General features: G+C 40.2%; 1 protein-coding gene across 1 annotated transcript; it reads left to right on the top strand.

The window, feature by feature from the left end:
• The first annotated feature begins 15,506 nt into the window (after positions 1–15,506).
• Positions 15,507–18,508, top strand: LOC130718780 (heat shock cognate 70 kDa protein 2-like). The gene is made up of 2 exons (XM_057569406.1): positions 15,507–15,821; positions 16,575–18,508. The coding sequence occupies exons 1-2, from the start codon at positions 15,608–15,610 to the stop codon at positions 18,308–18,310; spliced, it is 1,950 nt and encodes a 649-aa protein (XP_057425389.1). The 5' UTR covers positions 15,507–15,607; the 3' UTR covers positions 18,311–18,508.
• Positions 18,509–18,708: the final 200 nt, after the last annotated feature.

Raw genomic sequence — 18,708 nt, 5'->3', positions numbered from 1 at the left:
AGCCCCTTTATCTTGTGCATCCCCTCTTTTCTTCTCATTATTCATTAGGCATTGAGTGTGTTTTGCTTTTTTCATGCTAGATGTTAGAAATTATAGGGTCCTTCTGTGTTGCCTGGTTGTGTTGCTTGGTTCTATGCATTATTTTGTTTGCTGAAGTTAGTGTCTGTTTTAGTTTGATGATGATGCTCAATTTGGGCATGGATCCTGGTTTTGAGGATTCTCTTCTGCATATTTAGTTCTCTTTTGCCATTGTTACTTGTTTGTTTTTGTGATTGTAATAATTTAGTTAAGTTTGAACTCCTGTATAGACAAGTTTTAATCAATTTTTGTGTGTTTTTAGAAGATTTCCAGAAGCTTTGAGCTTTTGCATAGTCTCTAAATCTATGAGTTTCTGGAGGACTAAGTTTTTTGCTATATTCTTCAGCTGGGGGTGCAGAGAAGTAAGGGTGAGGATAGCCATTTTCATTTAGCTTCAGTGTTTAAAGAGGTAGACTCTTCCCTTAGTATTCTTTAGTTATGTTTTGAGTATTTTGTGATGTAACTGTTATCTTTATCTTTATATTTTCCTTTTTACTTATATATGATCATCATAACTATCTAAAACTATAAATAGGTTTCTTAAACTAGCCTAGTGAAAAATGGGTCATGTGATGAGTATTTGGGATATATCAAGAAGACTGGTTCTAATAGCAGTAGTGACAAACAGATTTTCAGATTATGGTATCCTAAAATCACCTATTGGCAAATATATATTTTGAGAGAGAGTTAAAGAGGGTTTTGATAGTATAATGAATTCATAAATTTAGACATATCAGATATTCACATATGTGCCTCAGAATAATTTGCAATTGCTACTAGCTTTCTCTATGGATAGTACATTTCATAAGTTTGAAATACTTGGATGCAAGTACTAGGAAACCATTGATAGTGACCGCAAATCGAAACTTATAGAACGTCACATTCCTTTCATTCTTGATAAGGTTCTAACTTCTAATTGGTAAGATCTTTTGGATTTTAGTCCAGAGATATCAGTTTCAATTTTCCCTTTAATTTGTCTTCTGTTTCAGGTTTTTACTATGCATAAGATGGGAGTTGAATTGAAGACCTTCAGAGAATATAATTGCTTTTTTCAAGGTTCAATGTCTTATGGAATCGAAGACTTTTCTTGACATAATATGGGAAGAAAGATTTTTCAAGAATGAAGCTTTTAGTAATACACTTAAAGCTGCATTTGAACATCTCATCAACCTTTGTTAGGTACTATGTTTCTTGCGTGTTGTCATGGTGTTAAGCATCCCATGTTGCTTCAATTATTACTTGAGTTAGGCATGTTTGATTTAGATGCAATTTAGTTTGTTGAAAAACTTAAACACCAAGCTTTAAAGTGGTATAAGTTTCAGATCCAATTTGAGCTAATATCATTCTGAATTCAAGTTTTTTCTCCATTATTCCATTGCTGATCTGGTTATGACAATGGTTTGTATTTTGCGCATAATTTAGTTAGATATGTTGGATTTAGAAATAGTTTATTGTGTTTGAAAGAAAACACACTATGCTTGAAAATGATGAGTTTCATATAGAAATTTATTTTCATTCAATACCAATTTGAATCAAAATTTAGTCTTTATGTGGTATAATTCGCTTGTTGTGTAGTTTCTCGCATCGGTCAATTTTTCATGCATAAGTTGTGCTATACACATTAGAACTGAGGGTCACTTTCTTTGTTAGAACCATGAAACTTGCATTTATCAACCCAACATAGAAAAATCAAGCAACAAGATATATGATGCCTGGTTTAGATGTGCAATTGTAAGTCAAACAGCAAGATAGATGAGTCTAGAATTTTCAGTCTCAATGTGAATTGAGATATTTCTTATTTACATTGTTTGATTTCATCTGAGGGTTTTCTGGTTTTTGTGTTGCGTAGGTTCCCAGGTTATGTTATCTCTGTCTTACTCTTTCTCCTGCCTGGGAATGCTTTCAGGAATCAGGCATCATATTCCAAGTCTTTTATGACTTGATTGGTAGCTGGACAACTTATTTAATTAGCATTTTGTTCATCTAAGCACTGAAGTCAGAAAAAGAAAGAGAATGTCACTTTCAAAAATTATGTCTCATTCAGGTTAGATTTCCAGGAAACCCAATATAGACAAGAGTATTTTTTTTCAAGTTTTTCTCTCATTCCAAGCACAGTGACAGCACCATTCTATATGGAACAAAACATGTTTCATGTTTTCATTTTCAATCTATGCAGTGGATTGAAGTGTTGGAGAGCTTATTGGGTCCATTATGGGAAGCAGTTGGATTGGTCTTCAATTGCACTCTCCTCTTTTGTCTTGTAATTCAAATCATAGCTTGTAGAAGGTTTGTTTATATATTTGCTTATTTTGTACTTAGAATTTGATTTAGTCGTAGGTTTTTGGGTTGTTATAATACTTGTCATTTATTAAATCTTGAACTAGTAAATGCCAAATATTTGTGGTATAACAGCTTAATTGCTCGAAACCTATTTAATCTGTCGGAGTTTATTTTAAAAAGTAGCAATAGTGTAAGACCGTGGATTGATATCAAAATATTGTGGCATAGGCAACGGTTACGAAACTGTGGCATTTAATATGCCTTATGAAACCGTGGCATTAACTTGCCTTATGTAACCGTGGCATAAATCTGAGGCCGCGGTTTCAATTGGTGGGTTAATGCCACGGTTGTCTTTCAGGCCGCGGTTTATGATTCGTGGTATAAATGTAACCGTCGCCTTACGTTTTTCATCAAACTGTGGCGTAAAAGCGACACAACCGTGGCTCTTGAGCTTGGCCACGGCCACATACACTACGACAAGGAAACCGCGGCCAAACCGTGGCATATGCTTTTCGCCACGGTTTTTTCGCATGAGCCCGCGGTTTTCCGTCCGCGGTGGAAGGGCAAAAATGCTGTAGTGTTAACCTCGAGAAACTGTAAGAGCATTAACTTTCAGAGAGAAAGTGAAGCCTATATAAAGCGTTGGAGAGAAAGGTAAGCTTCACACCGTGAACAATTTGTAGTGAAAAATGGCATCATACAACGTAGCACTAGAAGAGCTGAGGAAGAAGGCCTTTGAAGAGGACTTGTTCCTGAACATTAGGCATCCAGAGGGTACAACGACCATCGCGGAGCTAACACGGACACTACTGGAAGAGGATCTGCGTCCAGAGTTGGAGAGAGACCTGAAGGAATTTCTTGCCTTCGTGGAGGAGGTGCAAGAACTCAGCCGGCTTGAACTCAAGCTGCTGGAAGAGAAAGAGAGTTTGGAAGAGAAGCTCAAGACTTCAGAAGAGATTCTGGAGAGGGATGAGCTGAAGAACAGGCTCAGCAACATCCAGCATGTACTGGACCGTCTGGAGAAGGATAGGTCAGAGCAGCGCCAGGAGTGCAGAAGAATGAGGAGAGATCCTCCATTCTAGACTTCTTAGGGAAGAAATGTATGATGTAAACACAAAAAGATTATGAATAAAACGAGTTTTGCAAACATATGTGACACAAATATATATATATATGCATATATAATCACAAACGAACAAAAAAGAATAAATAAATAAAAAGAAACAGAGTTTAATAAGAAGATAAAACAAAGGTAACGAAAAAGAAGGAAAAAGAAGAGATCCTAAAACTAAGGTTTGTCAGAGCGTCGCAGAAGTTCCATCATCATGTGCTTCATCTCAATCAGCATGGATTCATGAGTGTCAAGACGCTGTTCCATGATGTCGAGTCTGGATGAGCTTGGCTGAGTAGAACCGGAAGGAACATTCTGAGCAGCTTGAGGATCTGGATTGGAAGCAGAAGCAGCAGGAGTAAACACAACTGGTGCAAGTGCTTGGCATCTAAGGGCTTCAGCCTCAGCTTCAAGTCGCTCTGCCTCTAGTCTGGCTTGTTCAGCTTGAGCTGCTGCCTGACGTGCAGCTTCTTCTGCTTGTTCTTTCTTTCTCTTGGCTTCTTCAATAGCTTCAAGAAGCTTATTTCTCTGTTCTAGTTCATGAAGAGCCACCCTTCTAGCAAACCTTTGCTTGGCAGCCTCAATCCTCTGACTTCCCTCTGCATGCAGGAGCTGCATCATAATTGGAAACTGAGCCACTAACCAAGTGCTCAGATTGGTCCACTCATCAGCCACACTTTCAGCATTCTCACTGAGGTCAGTCTGACCGTGCACATTGCGGAGCCTCAAGGAGGCTTCATGATAGAAAATATTGATGCACTCAGAGAGAGATGTGGGTTGGAGGTGAGTATAGGGAATGATGGAGAGGTTGGTTTCAGGAGAGGCTGGGTGATTGCTGCTATGAGCTTCAGAGGCACCTTGTGGAGAACCAATGTTAATCATGGGAGCATTGGGTTCAGAGGTTCCACGGTGAGGGTCTGAAGTTTCAACCAGAGGGTGAGGTGATCTAACCGAGGATTGGTTAGACACTGATTGTTCGGGTTCAGAGTCTGGTTGAATGGGCTCTTGTTGGTCAGGGACAGGGTGAGCTGGTTGAGCAAAAGGGTCTGCCTCTTGTAAGGGATTGGCCAAGGTAGGTTCATCTGGGTCAACTAGACGTTCAGGTCTAGGGCCAGGATATCTCCTAGAGCTTGGACAAGTAAGGTAATATTCCTCTAAGGTAGACACCTTTTCTTTTCTAACCTCCATGAATTTTCTAATAGATTCAGAGTTATTGGAGGGAGAAGAATCAGCAACATTGGTTGGAAAGGATACAGGTGTAAAGGCGGTTGAAGAGTCTGTATCCGTGGTTCTGACAGCAGGACGTTCTGATGCTCTGGGAACAGAGTGATCAGACGTTCTGGGTTGTGGTTCTGTTTGGTTTGGCTCGGGTTGATCATGGATGATAGGTTCAGAAGATAATGGGTCGTATGGAATGGTAATGAGAGAGGTTGGATCTTCTGACCTAGAGGGTTGGTTCTGAAGCAAATTCCAGAGAGGTGCTTCAGTAGCGGAAGGTTGAAAGAAGGAAGATCTTGGGGAATGTGGTGGAGTGGTGGTTTGTGCGGCTGGCTGGGATTCAGGAATAGGAGTGAGGGGATTTGAGGAGTGTTTGAGCATAGCAGAAATAGGGAGTGCATCAAATAAATTCAAATCATCATCAGAAGCAAGTGCAGGCTTACTTGAATGTGCTGATGATCTAGTCACTCTGGCAGGAGGTTCAGTCCTTCTGACTACTTCAGCAGCTGGTTCCACCCGAGTAGGCTTCACCACGATTCTGACCTTCTTCTGCTTCTTCTTAGGAGGACCATCCTCACTATCACTATCATCACCATCATCAGGATTTCTCTTCGCCTTCTTGACCAGAGGGACATCAGATTCTTCAGAGGATTCTTCCAGAACCATCTTCCTCTGAGCTTTCTTCTTGGGAGGAGAAGGAAACTCTGGAGCTGGCGGCAGTCTGCTGAAGAAATCATCAAGATCAATTTCGAAGCCTTGAGCCCTTAGGTCTTCGACATAGCACCGGATGGCTTCAGGATTGTCTGCCTGAGTCCACAGTGGGTAGTCATTCAGAGGCATCCGTCTGCTTCTGATCTCAGAGGATGTGTCTTCACGAGCAGGAGCAATCTTCTTCTGGACCAAACCCATCTTCTTCAGAGAGTTTGCAGTGAAGACATCACTGACAATTGTGCTCAGATCCTCTACACATCCAGCATTAACCAGATCTTGCACCAGGTTGCTTTCAATGAGGAAGTCTGAGAGCAGCCTCCCAAAAGGGATATATTTGATCGCAGACTTGATGGAGGCGGTGGTGCGAGACTTCCGGATGCATTCCTTCAAGTAGGAGAACAGGAAGTAGGGAAGGCAGATCTTCTCCTGATCTTGGATGAAGAACAACATCACCTTCTGGTTGAAGTTGATGTAGTCTGGAGAACTGCCCTTCGATCTCTGGTTTATGCAGTTGAGTAGGATCTTGTGCCAGATCCTGAGTTTGGGGTGAAGGTCCATCACCTTGTAACTCGTCTTGCCCGGTTTGAAGGTGGTGTACAGGGCCTGGTTGATTTTGTCTTTGGTGCTGGGTTTCAGCTTCGACTCAGTGAATTGGAACCGATACCCATAAGCAGTGTCTGCACCTAGCAGATTCACGAATGACTTCTCAGTGATGATGATCTTTCTTCCAAGAATGTGAGAAACCACCTGAGTATCATCGCAGTCGGCGTGCTTCCAGAATTCCTTTACCAGCTTCTCATACACCGGTCCTCGAAGTCGGTTGAAGTAATTTCCCCAACCTTGAGCTTGGACTTCAGGACGAAGATCATACCCATTTGCAGCCAGGTTGTCGAGGTCGAATCTCCATTCTGCCAGGACTTGAAGTTCCTCAGGAGCAAATACGCAGTGAACGGCACAGCCCCGTTCTGCAATTGGAACGATCTGCTCTTGAGCTTGAACTTGTTCTTGTGTCGGATTCTCAGAGCCCCTTTGACCCGTTGCTAGACCAACTACCATGTGAGGGAACTGAGGTGCATCTGCAGTAGATCTTCTGGTTTGTCTCACCATTTTGAAGTGGTTGAAGGTTTGAGGTAGAAGATGAAGGTTGAAAGATGAAGAGAGATCGAGAGAGAAATCGAGAAAAGGCGGTTTTGAAAAGCAGAGAGAGCGAGAGTGAAAACCGGAAGTGAAGAGAACGTGTGTGTATAGTGGGTTTTATCAAATAACCGTTGTTGATTCAAAAGCACTTTAAGATCAACGGTTGAAAATTAAAGATAGATAGTAACAGTAAAATACACAAATCACACACAGGAGATAAGCATATCTACACGCAATCATAACAGACTGTCACACGGGCACAAGGAACTATGCATCAGAAAATCTGACACACATGTTGTTGTCTCAGCGTCAGAGTCAGTACCAGTGGGTACACACACTCTGATTGAGTTACCTTCTGGACTAGACATCTTCTGATCAAGAAGTATCATAGTCAGAGGTTCTGATCCATCTTCACTCTGGACAAAAGTCCATGTTTAGATTTTTCAGAATAAAATTAAATCTATCCTCTGCTAAGGGCTTTGTAAAGATATCTGCCCATTGATGGTCAGTATCAACAAACTTCAGAAGAAGTACGCCCTTCTGTACATAATCTCTAATAAAGTGATACTTTACCTCAATGTGCTTTGCCCTTGAATGCAAGATAGGATTCTTACTCAATGAGATTGCAGCAGTGTTATCACAATAGATTGAGATATTGCTCTCAAGGATCTGATAATCCTCCAGCTGATGTTTCATCCAGAGCATCTGAGTGCTGCATATTGCTGCTGAGATATATTCTGCCTCTGCAGTTGATAGTGCAATGGTTGATTGCCTCTTGCTTGCCCATGAGACTAGATTGCTTCCCAGAAACTGACAATTTCCGGAAGTACTTTTTCTCTCTGTTCTATCTCCAGCATAATCAGCATCACAATAACCTGAAAGCTTATACTCTGATGTTTTCTTATACATCAAGCCAAGGTTAGTGGTGCCTTTCAGATACCTTAGGATCCTCTTAACAGCAGTTAAGTGGGTTTCCCTTGGATCTGATTGGAAGCGAGCACATAAGTGAACACTAAATAATATGTCTGGCCTAGATGCAGTTAAGTATAGAAGTGAACCTATCATGCCACGATAGAGCTTCTGACATACTTTACCACTTTTATCTTCTTTCTCCAGAATGCATGTAGGATGCATTGGAGTCTTGGCCACTGTAGATTCCAGCATATTGAACTTCTTCAGAAGTTCTTTAGTGTACTTGCTCTGATGGATATATGTTCCTTCTGGTGTTTGATCAACTTGTATTCCCAGAAAGTACTTTAATTCTCCCATCATACTCATCTCGAATTCAGCCTGCATCATCTCAGAAAATTCTTTGCATAGAGATTGATTAGCAGAACCAAATATAATATCATCAACATAAATTTGCACAATTAAGATATCATCTTTATAAGTCTTGCAAAAAAGAGTTGTATCTACTTTACCCCTTACAAACTCATTCTCCAGAAGGAATGAGCTGAGTCTCTCATACCATGCTCTGGGAGCTTGTTTCAGACCATAGAGTGATTTCTTCAATTTGAACACATGGTCTGGTTTCTTCTCATCTTCAAAACCTGGGGGTTGATGAACATAGACTTCCTCTGAAATATAACCATTTAGGAAGGCACTCTTTACGTCCATCTGATGTAGAACTATGTTGTGATTTACTGAGAAAGAGATCAACAGTCTGATTGCCTCCAGTCTTGCTACTGGAGCAAATGTTTCAGTGTAGTCTATTCCTTCCTGCTGGCTGTAGCCTTGAGCAACTAGCCTTGCCTTGTTTTTGACTACATCTCCTTTCTCATTCAGCTTGTTTCTGAATACCCATTTCGTTCCAATAACATGAACATTCTCAGGCTTCTTCACTAAGCTCCAAACATCGTTCTTGGAAAATTGATTCAATTCTTCTTCCATGGCCAGAATCCACTCCTTGTCCTGAAGAGCTTCATCTATGGACTTGGGTTCAATTAAGGACACCAATCCTTTCAGACTCAGCAAGGTCTCTTCAGAGGGTCTGAAGGCAGATCTGGTTCTGACTGGTTCGTCTTTGTTGCCCAGAATCAATTCCTTAGGGTGAGCTGCAGTGATTCTGCTCTTCTTCAGAGTTTGTGAGTTAGAGGGACCAGCTTCTTCCTCTGGTTCATCTTCCTCTGGCTCAACTTCCTCTGGAGCTTTGCCTTTGTCAGAAACATTAATGCTTAAATCTGCAAACTTTTCAACTAGCTTTGACTGGTCAGAGTCAAGCTTATCATCAAATCTAACATGAATAGATTCTTCAATAGTCTTAGCATCAGTATTATAAAATCTAAAACCTTTAGATCTATCAGAGTAACCAAGTAATAGACACTTAGAAGACTTAGCATCAAATTTATGCAATCTATCCTTAGAATTGAGAACATAACAAACACAGCCAAAAGGATGAAAATAAGAAATGTTGGGTTTTATGTTCTTCCACAGTTCATAGGGAGTCTTATTCAGAATTGGTCTCACAGAGATTCTGTTCTGAATGTAACATGCTGTATTTACTGCCTCTGCCCAAAAGTGCTTAGCCATGCCAGTTTCTTGGAGCATGGTTCTAGCCATCTCCTGAAGAGTTCTGTTCTTCCTCTCAACAACACCATTTTGTTGAGGAGTTCTGGGACAAGAGAAATCATGTGCAATTCCATAGGAATCAAACAGACTCTCAAACTTGTCATTCTCAAACTCTCCACCATGGTCACTTCTGACACGCACAATCCTACAAGCCTTCTCGTTTTGCACTTGAGCAATGAAGGTAGAGAACACAGCATGAGACTCATCCTTGCGGGTTAGAAACTTTACCCATGTCCAGCGGCTATAGTCATCAACGATAACCATCCCATATCTCTTGCCACCTATAGACTCAGTTTTCACTGGTCCAAACAGGTCGATATGCAGAAGTTCTAACGGCCTTGAGGTTGAGACAACATTCTTTGCCTTGAAAGGGACTTTTGTGAATTTTCCTTTCTGACATGCTTCACAAAGAGCGTCTGAAGCGAACTTCAGATTGGGTAAGCCCCTGACAAGGTTTAGCTTGCTCAGCTGAGAAATCTTTCTCATACTGGCATGCCCTAACCGTCTATGCCATACCCACTGCTCTTCATTAACAGACAGAAGGCACTTCACATTCTGAGCCTCCAACTCAGATAATCTGATCTTATAAATGTTGTTCTTCCTCTTGCTGTTAAACAGAACAGAGCCATCGATCTGACTTACAGCCCGGCAGGACTTTTGATTGAATATAACATCATAACCCTTGTCAGCTAATTGACTTATAGACAATAAGTTATGTGTTAAGCCGTCTACCAATAAAACATTATCAATGCATGGACTACTATCTACACAAATAGTGCCAGTACCAATAATTTTACCCTTTTCATTTCCTCCGAAGCCAACTTCGCCTCCAGGCTTAAGTTTCAGCTCTCGGAACATACGCTTTTCTCCCGTCATGTGACGCGAGCATCCACTGTCCAGATACCATGATTGGTGTTTCAGTGGAGCTATCAAGGATATCTGCAACATAGATAATCTTGTCCTTAGGTACCCACTTTCTGGGTCCTCTTTTGTTAGTTACCCCAGAGGTTCTGATCACCTTGGGTGTCTCAACATAATATTTTAAAGGAATGTTTGCATGATATTTAGTCATAGAGAAAGATCCCTTTTTAAGAGGGTTTTTAGCAACTTTAGCAGGTACAGGACCAGAGGGAACAAAGCATTCATATAAAGATTTAGCTTTAGACACAGAGGGCTCATTTCTAATTGGTTTAGAATAGCCAATGCCATGCATTCCATTTCTGCTTACGCCATAGATCATTGAAGCCATTAGGCTTCTATCCACGCTTTTAGCTAGGAATCTTTGAAAAGACTTTTCATACTTAGATTCATTTCTACAATCAGAGGCATCACAGGCAACAATTTCTTCTAACTTCGCAATCTGGTTCTTAAGCACAGAGTTAGAATTTACCAAAGCATGATTTTCATTTTTCAAATCAGAAATAATTTTCTCATGTTCAGAAGGAGTCTTGGAAACAGCAGATAAGTTCTTTTTCAACTTTTTATGCTTAGACAATAAAGAGTTATACTTATCCATGATATCAGACAAAGCATGTTTCAGTTCAGAGGTAGAGAAAGAAGAGAATACCTCATTTTCATCGTCTGAGTTAGGATCTCCTTCTGATTCTTAGTCAGAGTCAACAGCTTCCTTTGACTCTACTCCTTTGTCTTTGACAATGGCCATGAGTCCTTGGACTTCACCATCAGAGTCAACATCCTCTGACTCTGATTCATCAAATGTCACCATCAGACTCTTCTTGGTCTTGAAGTGCTTCTTTGGCTTCTTGTCCTTCTTCAATTTTGGACAGTCACTTTTGTAGTGCCCTGATTCTTTGCACTCAAAGCAAGTGACTTCCTTGATTGATGACTTCTTCTGACCTGAGGATTCAGACTTTCCTCTTGCCTTTCCAGAGCCTTTGTATTTGCTCTGCCTGTGCTTCCAGATTCGGTTGAGTCTCTTGGAGATCAGAGTCAGCTCATCTTCATCAGAATCTTCTGATGCTTCTTCAGATTCCTCTTCTTCAGCTTGAAGAGCTTTTGACTTCTCAACCTTAGCCTTTTCAGATTTGGATTTCAAGGCTATGGACTTTTTCCTCAGATCTTGCATCTCTGAGCGCTTCAGCTCATGGCATTTCAAAATGCTGATGAGTTCTTCTAAACTCATATTCTCAACGTCTCTTTTGAGCTCTATTGAAGTCACCAAAGGCATCCAACTTTCAGGAAGACACCTGATGACCCTTATGACATGATCTTTTGTTGTGTAGCTCTTGTTGAGAGGTCGTATGCCAGCTACAAGCAATTGAAATCTGGAGAACATTTCTTCAATGGACTCATTTGGCTCCATGATGAAGGATTCATACTTTTGGATCAAAGACAATGCCTTTGATTCTTTGACTTTCTTGTTTCCTTCATGAGACATCTTCAGAGATTCAAAAATGCCTTTAGCAAACTCACGATCTGTAATCTTCTGGTACTCTTCATAGGAAATAGCACTTAGAAGAATTTCTCTTGCTTTGTGATGTTGTGAGTACAGCTTCTTTTGATCTGCAGTCATCTCTGACCTTGGGATCTTCTTGCCATCTGCATCAACTGGACGCTCGTAGCCATCCACAATAATATCCTAGAGATCTGCATCGAAACCCAGAAAGAAACTTTCCAGTCTATCTTTCCAATATTCGAACCTTTGACCGTCGAACATAGGAGGCTTTGCATTGTAACCATCTCTTTGAGTTTCACTGGTGGTGGCAGCCATTGTTTTTCACACCGGCCCGGATCACTGAACACTGTTAGGTGTGGTAATCAGAACTTGCGCTCTGATACCAATTGAAGGTATGAAAAACGGTAGAAAGGGGGGGTTTGAATAACGTTTTCAGAACAAAACTTCCACCTTAAAGATTTAGACAAATCTTTCGAGAACTTAAGTGCTAAAGATAAGAGATAGAAAAGCACACAAGGATTTTATCCTGGTTCACTTGATAAATCACTCAAGCTACTCCAGTCCACCCGTTAAGGTGATTTCTTCCTTCTTCGAATGAAGGCAATCCACTAATCAGGTAAGAGTTACAACTGCACTTGAAACCTACAAGTGACTAACAATTACACTGACTTAGCTCACACTAAGATTCACTCTCTTAGTCTTCTCTAGGATCCGATCAACCTTGATCTCCTAAAGGAACTAAACAAACTGTTTATCAAAGAATTGTTTACAAGAGATTTGCTTCTAAAAAGCTAATTGTAAACTCAATGAATTTCAGATGAAAGAAAGCTTAGAATATTTTGAATATGTCTTGCGCGTGTGTATTACTTCTTCTCGCCGCTTCTTTCAATCTTCAGCCTCTATATATACTCCAAGGATTAGGGTTGAGCGTTGCATGGGAAATGCTACCGTTGGAGGGCAGTTCTGGAAAATCCAGCTTCTGCTGTGGCTGAGAACGTTAGGTAGGTCGTCAGGAAGGTACACTTGCTTTTGTACTTGGATAGCGACTTGACCTTTTAACCTAGGAGACTTCTGATCAGAGGAATACTTCATATTGGAACTTGTGAAGCCGGTTGATCAGAGTCAGAGGGAAAGCACAGATCCTCTGACCATTGTATCTTCTGATTCTGAACTCAGACGGAAGAACATGGCCTTCAGAGTTTCTTGCTTCTGGACTTCAGAGTTTCCACTATTCAGCTTCTGCAACTTCAGAGTCTTCTACACCATCAGAACATCTGAACCTTCAGTGTTTCTTGGTTATCAGAACTTCTGGATCTTCAGAGCTTTTAGTGACTGAGTCCTCATCAGAGTTTGTATAACTTCAGAACTTCTGAAGCTTTTCCACTGTTCATACTGAACATGGTGAATGCGAAAGCGTTGCTTGGGTTACTCTTTATACACAGTGCTTCTGATTTGTGTGAGATTGAGTTGAGGTCAGAGCCTGTAAATAGCACACTCAGAAAAACACGTTAGAGTACCACAATTGTTCATATCAAAAGGTTAACTTGTAATCATCAAAACATAGAGTTGTACTACTAGATCAAAACTTGATCTTACAACGACAACCGGAGGTTCATCGACGGTATGGACAGATTCCAAACAAAAAACGTAGTTTGAGGGCGTCCTTAGGAAGATTTTCCGACGAGCGACGAAAATCAGATCTCGCTCAAAGTTCAGGGACGATTTTCACGTTTATCCCTTAAAAATATTACTCCTGGGTATCTAGGTCTTACACTAGAGATTTTGCTTTAAAAAATGTTTCAATTATATTATTATTATTTGTTTATATATTTATAATTGTTTTTAAATGTACCAAAAATTCATTCTTTTATTCTCTTTGCTGATTTGATCTTAGGCTTAATTGCAGTTTTGGCCCTTGAAGTAACACGATTGTGTGATTTCGGTCCCCAAATAAAAAAACGAGCTATTTTGAACCTTCTGGTAAAGCGGTGGTGCAATATTAGTCCTTCCGTCAATTTTGCCTAATCAACAGACATTCTCGCTTACATGGGCTTCATTTTAGGACGTGGATTTGACACATCGTGCCACTAGGATGCCACTTCATAAAATAAATAAATTCAATAGTTTAAATATAAATAAAACTTAATTAAATCTTCAATTATTTAACTTTTATTTTAATTATACCAAAAGAAATATAATCCTAATTGAACTAGGAATCTCTAATCTCCCTCCAGCTTCATCTTCACATCTTCATCTTCATCATGAAAACCCAGAAGAAACAATCCATAAACCCACAAAAATCAACCACCCACAACCCAGAATAACATCAGATCTAGAATCAAAAACCCAGAAACACACAAAACTCAACCACCCTCATCTATTCCATCTGCGATTATGTGCAATCTAATTGTTCCCCTTTTTCATGACCCAGAAAAAGTAAACAAGAATTAAATTCATGTCCTAGAAACATTGAAAATTTCTTGTCCCAAAAAAGTTTAGGCCAAATTGAAAAAAAGAAAGTTGCTTCACCCTTGCATAGAGAGAAAAAAACTAGAGCATGAGGAATCTAGAAATACAAAAGCAAGAACAAGCACTGCTACAGATAGCAAAGTCAGGGCCAATTGCTAGATCAATCCCACGAATATACCAAACAAAGATTAGATGAGCAATTTGACAATTAACCGCACAGTTCCAATGTTGTGGCAAAAAACATACATAACACAAGCTAGTACTACAACACCACAATCCTCTTTTATTTGCTCATTCCAGTACTCATTCACACTTACCAGTACTTGTCTACAACATGGTGATTGTTCCCCCTCAGACCAACCCAAAATCGCAAGCACCAAACCCAGAGCAAGAAACCCAGAATCGCAACTTCCCAAACCTAGAATCCGCATGTTCAAAGACCGAAACGCAGAATCTCATGTTCCCAATTTAATCATGGTAGAACTAGAAGACAACCTTCAAGCCTCACGGAGCAGAGAAGCTGAGAACCATGTGAGAGAAACCCAAATCAGAGAGAAAGCCAGATTGCGAGCCCTTCTTCACCTCTGAAGCAACCACCGCCAACCATCTTCAACTCAGATTGAGAGTGGACGAAGGGATCGAGAGTGAGAACCAGCCATCAAGAGGGTGTCATCGATCCAGAGGAGAAGTGGTGGTGGCACGACCTGTTGTAGTGGTGTTATGATGAAGAGAAAGAAGAAGAAGAATGGTTTGGATTCTTGAAGAGGTTGAAGAATAAGAGGAACATAAAGATGAAGAAGAAGGGCTGGGTGGTACGATGTGTGTTATGTTTTTTGTTTTTTCAGTAATTTGTTTAGATTAATTTTTTAGGGTTATTTTTTGATTATTTTATTTTTTAATTATTTTTTTATATTTTACATTGCTGATGTGTGTGTTAAAAAAAAGGGGTTCAACAAAAGAAAAACTACTAATGTGTGGGTGAAAATAGAAGAAAAAAGGGTGCAAATAGTAGAAAAAAGTAAGGGTGGTGCGAATAGAATTTCTATGTAGATTGACGGTGTTAAATTTTGGATGAAAAGATAACAAAAGGACGAAAATAGCACCATTATGTTACTAGAAGATTTAAAATAGCTCATTTTTTTAAAGGGAATCAAAATCACACAATCGTATTACTTCAAGGATCAAAACTGCAATTAAGCCTTTATTTTATTATTGTGAGAATCTATGATTTTTTCTTATTATTCTTTAATTTGATTTGATTTGATTGGCAAACAAATGGGTAAAAATTAAGGGAACAGCAGGAGCCAGTTAGGGAAAAGAACAAACCAACAAAGCCCATAAAAAATTAGGTTCAGATCAAGTTCAAAAAAAAGGAATTAGATTCAGATCTACAACCGTCTAAATTCCCGAATCTCATCTAACGGCTCCCAAGAGCTCATTCGAACATTCTCGAAACTGGAAATCAGAACCACAAACCCTAATTCCCATCACTATATAACCACTACTCTTCCTTGCTGGAACCCTTAGTCCTCTCTTCCCACACAATCTCGGAAACCCTAGCTGTAGTTTCTCACCTCAGATCTCTCTTCGTTGTTTCAACTCGCCGACGATACACCACCATGGCCGGTAAAGGAGAGGGCCCTGCCATCGGGATCGATCTCGGAACGACGTACTCCTGTGTGGGCGTTTGGCAGCATGATCGCGTTGAGATCATCGCCAACGACCAGGGGAACAGAACCACTCCGTCTTACGTTGCCTTCACTGACACCGAGCGTCTCATTGGTGATGCCGCCAAGAATCAGGTCGCCATGAACCCCATCAACACCGTTTTTGGTAAGATCTGCTATACCAAACCTTTTACTCAGTTCTTGTTCTAGTTTGTTGTTATATTACAAACATGTAAGATCTTTGTTTTTTGTTTTTGTTTTTGTTGGTTTTACGTGTTTGATTCGGATTGGATCTAAGGACTTTTCCGATCTGTGTTTAGTATCCAGATTTGGTTCATGTGTTTCGTATTCATTCGCTATGATGCTTGATATGATTTTGTTTGATATTGTGAAATTGTTACACGTGTTGAAATTGTAACATGAGGCCTGTGAATGAGTGATAGCTTTTTTATCAATCGGTTTTAGATTCCTTCGCTGCGGTGTTTGATTTATTACGATTTTGCAAGTCTTGTGAAAATTTTACACGTGTTGAATCTAATTTAGTCGAGTCGATGAGTCTATGATCTTTAGGAAATTAGCAATCTTCAAGTAAGTGGAAGCTTCTTCTTAACTTTGTTAATTCAAATCGGATTCTTAGAACTTTTTGATTGATTGGTTATTCTCGTATTTCATGATTGAGTTTTGTGTTGGAGCATGTGTAAATTCTTCTGTACAAATTGGTACATTAAAGTGAGATAGAGAGGAGAGTAAACAGAGGTAGAGAGAGTAGTATTGGATTAAGTGTTGCATAAGACAGTTCTTTGTTTACCTTAGTGCTTCATGATTTGTATTTATTAAAATTGATCATATGTTTTGAATATTATTAAATAAATTGATTTATGAAATTTAAGTTTCATAACATGCTTTATCTGTCTTGCAGATGCTAAGAGGTTGATTGGCCGAAGGGTCAGTGATGCCTCTGTTCAGAGTGACATGAAATTGTGGCCTTTTAAGGTTAATTCTGGGCCTGCTGAGAAGCCTATGATCCAGGTCAGCTACAAGGGTGAAGACAAGCAGTTTGCTGCAGAGGAAATCTCATCTATGGTGCTCATGAAAATGCGTGAGATTGCTGAAGCTTATCTTGGTTCCACAATCAAGAATGCTGTTGTCACAGTTCCTGCATACTTCAATGATTCTCAGCGTCAAGCTACCAAGGATGCTGGAGTCATTGCCGGTCTTAATGTCATGCGTATCATCAATGAGCCTACTGCTGCAGCCATTGCTTATGGTCTTGACAAGAAGGCTACAAGTGTTGGTGAGAAGAATGTGTTGATTTTTGATCTTGGAGGTGGTACTTTTGATGTCTCTTTGCTTACAATTGAAGAGGGTATCTTTGAGGTGAAAGCCACCGCTGGGGACACCCATCTTGGAGGTGAGGATTTTGATAATAGGATGGTTAACCATTTTGTCCAAGAATTTAAGAGGAAGAACAAGAAGGATATCTCTGGCAACCCCAGAGCACTCAGGAGGTTGAGGACTGCATGTGAGAGGGCGAAGAGAACTCTATCATCCACTGCCCAAACCACCATTGAAATTGACTCTCTTTATGAGGGAATTGACTTCTACTCTCCCATTACTCGTGCCAGATTTGAGGAGCTCAACATGGATCTCTTCAGGAAGTGTATGGAACCAGTTGAGAAGTGTTTGAGAGATGCTAAGATGGACAAGAAGTCTGTCCATGATGTTGTGCTTGTTGGTGGCTCTACGAGAATTCCCAAGGTTCAGCAACTCCTCCAGGACTTCTTCAATGGCAAGGAGCTCTGCAAGAGCATTAACCCTGATGAGGCTGTTGCATATGGTGCTGCTGTTCAAGCTGCTATCTTGAGTGGTGAGGGTAATGAGAAGGTCCAGGATCTACTTCTCCTTGATGTTACCCCACTCTCTCTTGGTTTGGAAACTGCCGGTGGTGTGATGACAGTCTTGATCCCTAGGAACACCACAATCCCAACAAAGAAAGAACAGGTCTTCTCTACCTATTCTGACAACCAGCCCGGTGTGTTGATTCAGGTTTATGAAGGTGAGAGAACTAGAACCAGGGATAACAATTTGCTTGGCAAATTTGAACTCTCTGGCATTCCACCAGCACCCAGGGGTGTTCCTCAGATTACTGTCTGCTTTGACATTGATGCCAATGGTATCTTGAATGTCTCTGCTGAAGACAAGACCACTGGCCAGAAGAACAAGATCACCATCACCAATGACAAGGGTAGGTTGTCAAAGGAAGACATTGAGAAGATGGTTCAAGAGGCTGAGAAGTACAAGTCTGAAGATGAAGAGCACAAGAAGAAGGTGGAGGCAAAGAATGCATTGGAGAACTATGCTTACAACATGAGGAATACCATCAAGGATGAGAAGATTGGGGGAAAGCTTGACCCAGCTGACAAGAAGAAGATTGAGGATGCCATTGAGCAGGCCATTCAGTGGCTAGACAGCAACCAGCTTGCGGAGGCTGATGAGTTTGAGGACAAGATGAAGGAGTTGGAGAGCATCTGCAACCCTATCATCGCCAAGATGTACCAGGGAGCTGGTGGCCCGGATATGGGTGGTGCTCCTATGGATGATGATACTCCTGCTGGTGGAAGCGGTGCTGGTCCCAAGATTGAGGAAGTCGACTAAGTTAGATTACAATTCAATTTTGAAGTCTTATTTAATGTTTTTGTTGGATTTAGTTGCGAGTTTTTTTTTAGTTTGAGCCGAGGACAAGTTTTTAATTTTTGCTGTGTTTGACCTCGTTGGTCATTTATAATATGTACTTTTTATTTACTGGGATTTCATTCGATCCATGCTATTAAATATAGTTCAATCGATTTTTAACCTTGGGTTTGATTTGGTTTAATACATTGCAATACATCTCTCTATTCATACTTGCTTGAAATTGAATTTTAATGCTTTTTGATTTGCTTGATTAATTTTTACATATTATAACTATTGTTTTTTAATTGTTAATTATTATATAAAAAATGTATATCAGAATATATATTTAATTTCTTTGACAACTATTTTGCAAACGTTTG

Source organism: Lotus japonicus, chromosome 5, assembly GCF_012489685.1.
Source record: "Lotus japonicus ecotype B-129 chromosome 5, LjGifu_v1.2".
Taxonomy (NCBI): Eukaryota; Viridiplantae; Streptophyta; class Magnoliopsida; order Fabales; family Fabaceae; genus Lotus; species Lotus japonicus.
The sequence above is the reverse complement of the archived record's forward strand: the minus strand, read 5'-3'. Positions and strand labels throughout refer to the sequence as shown.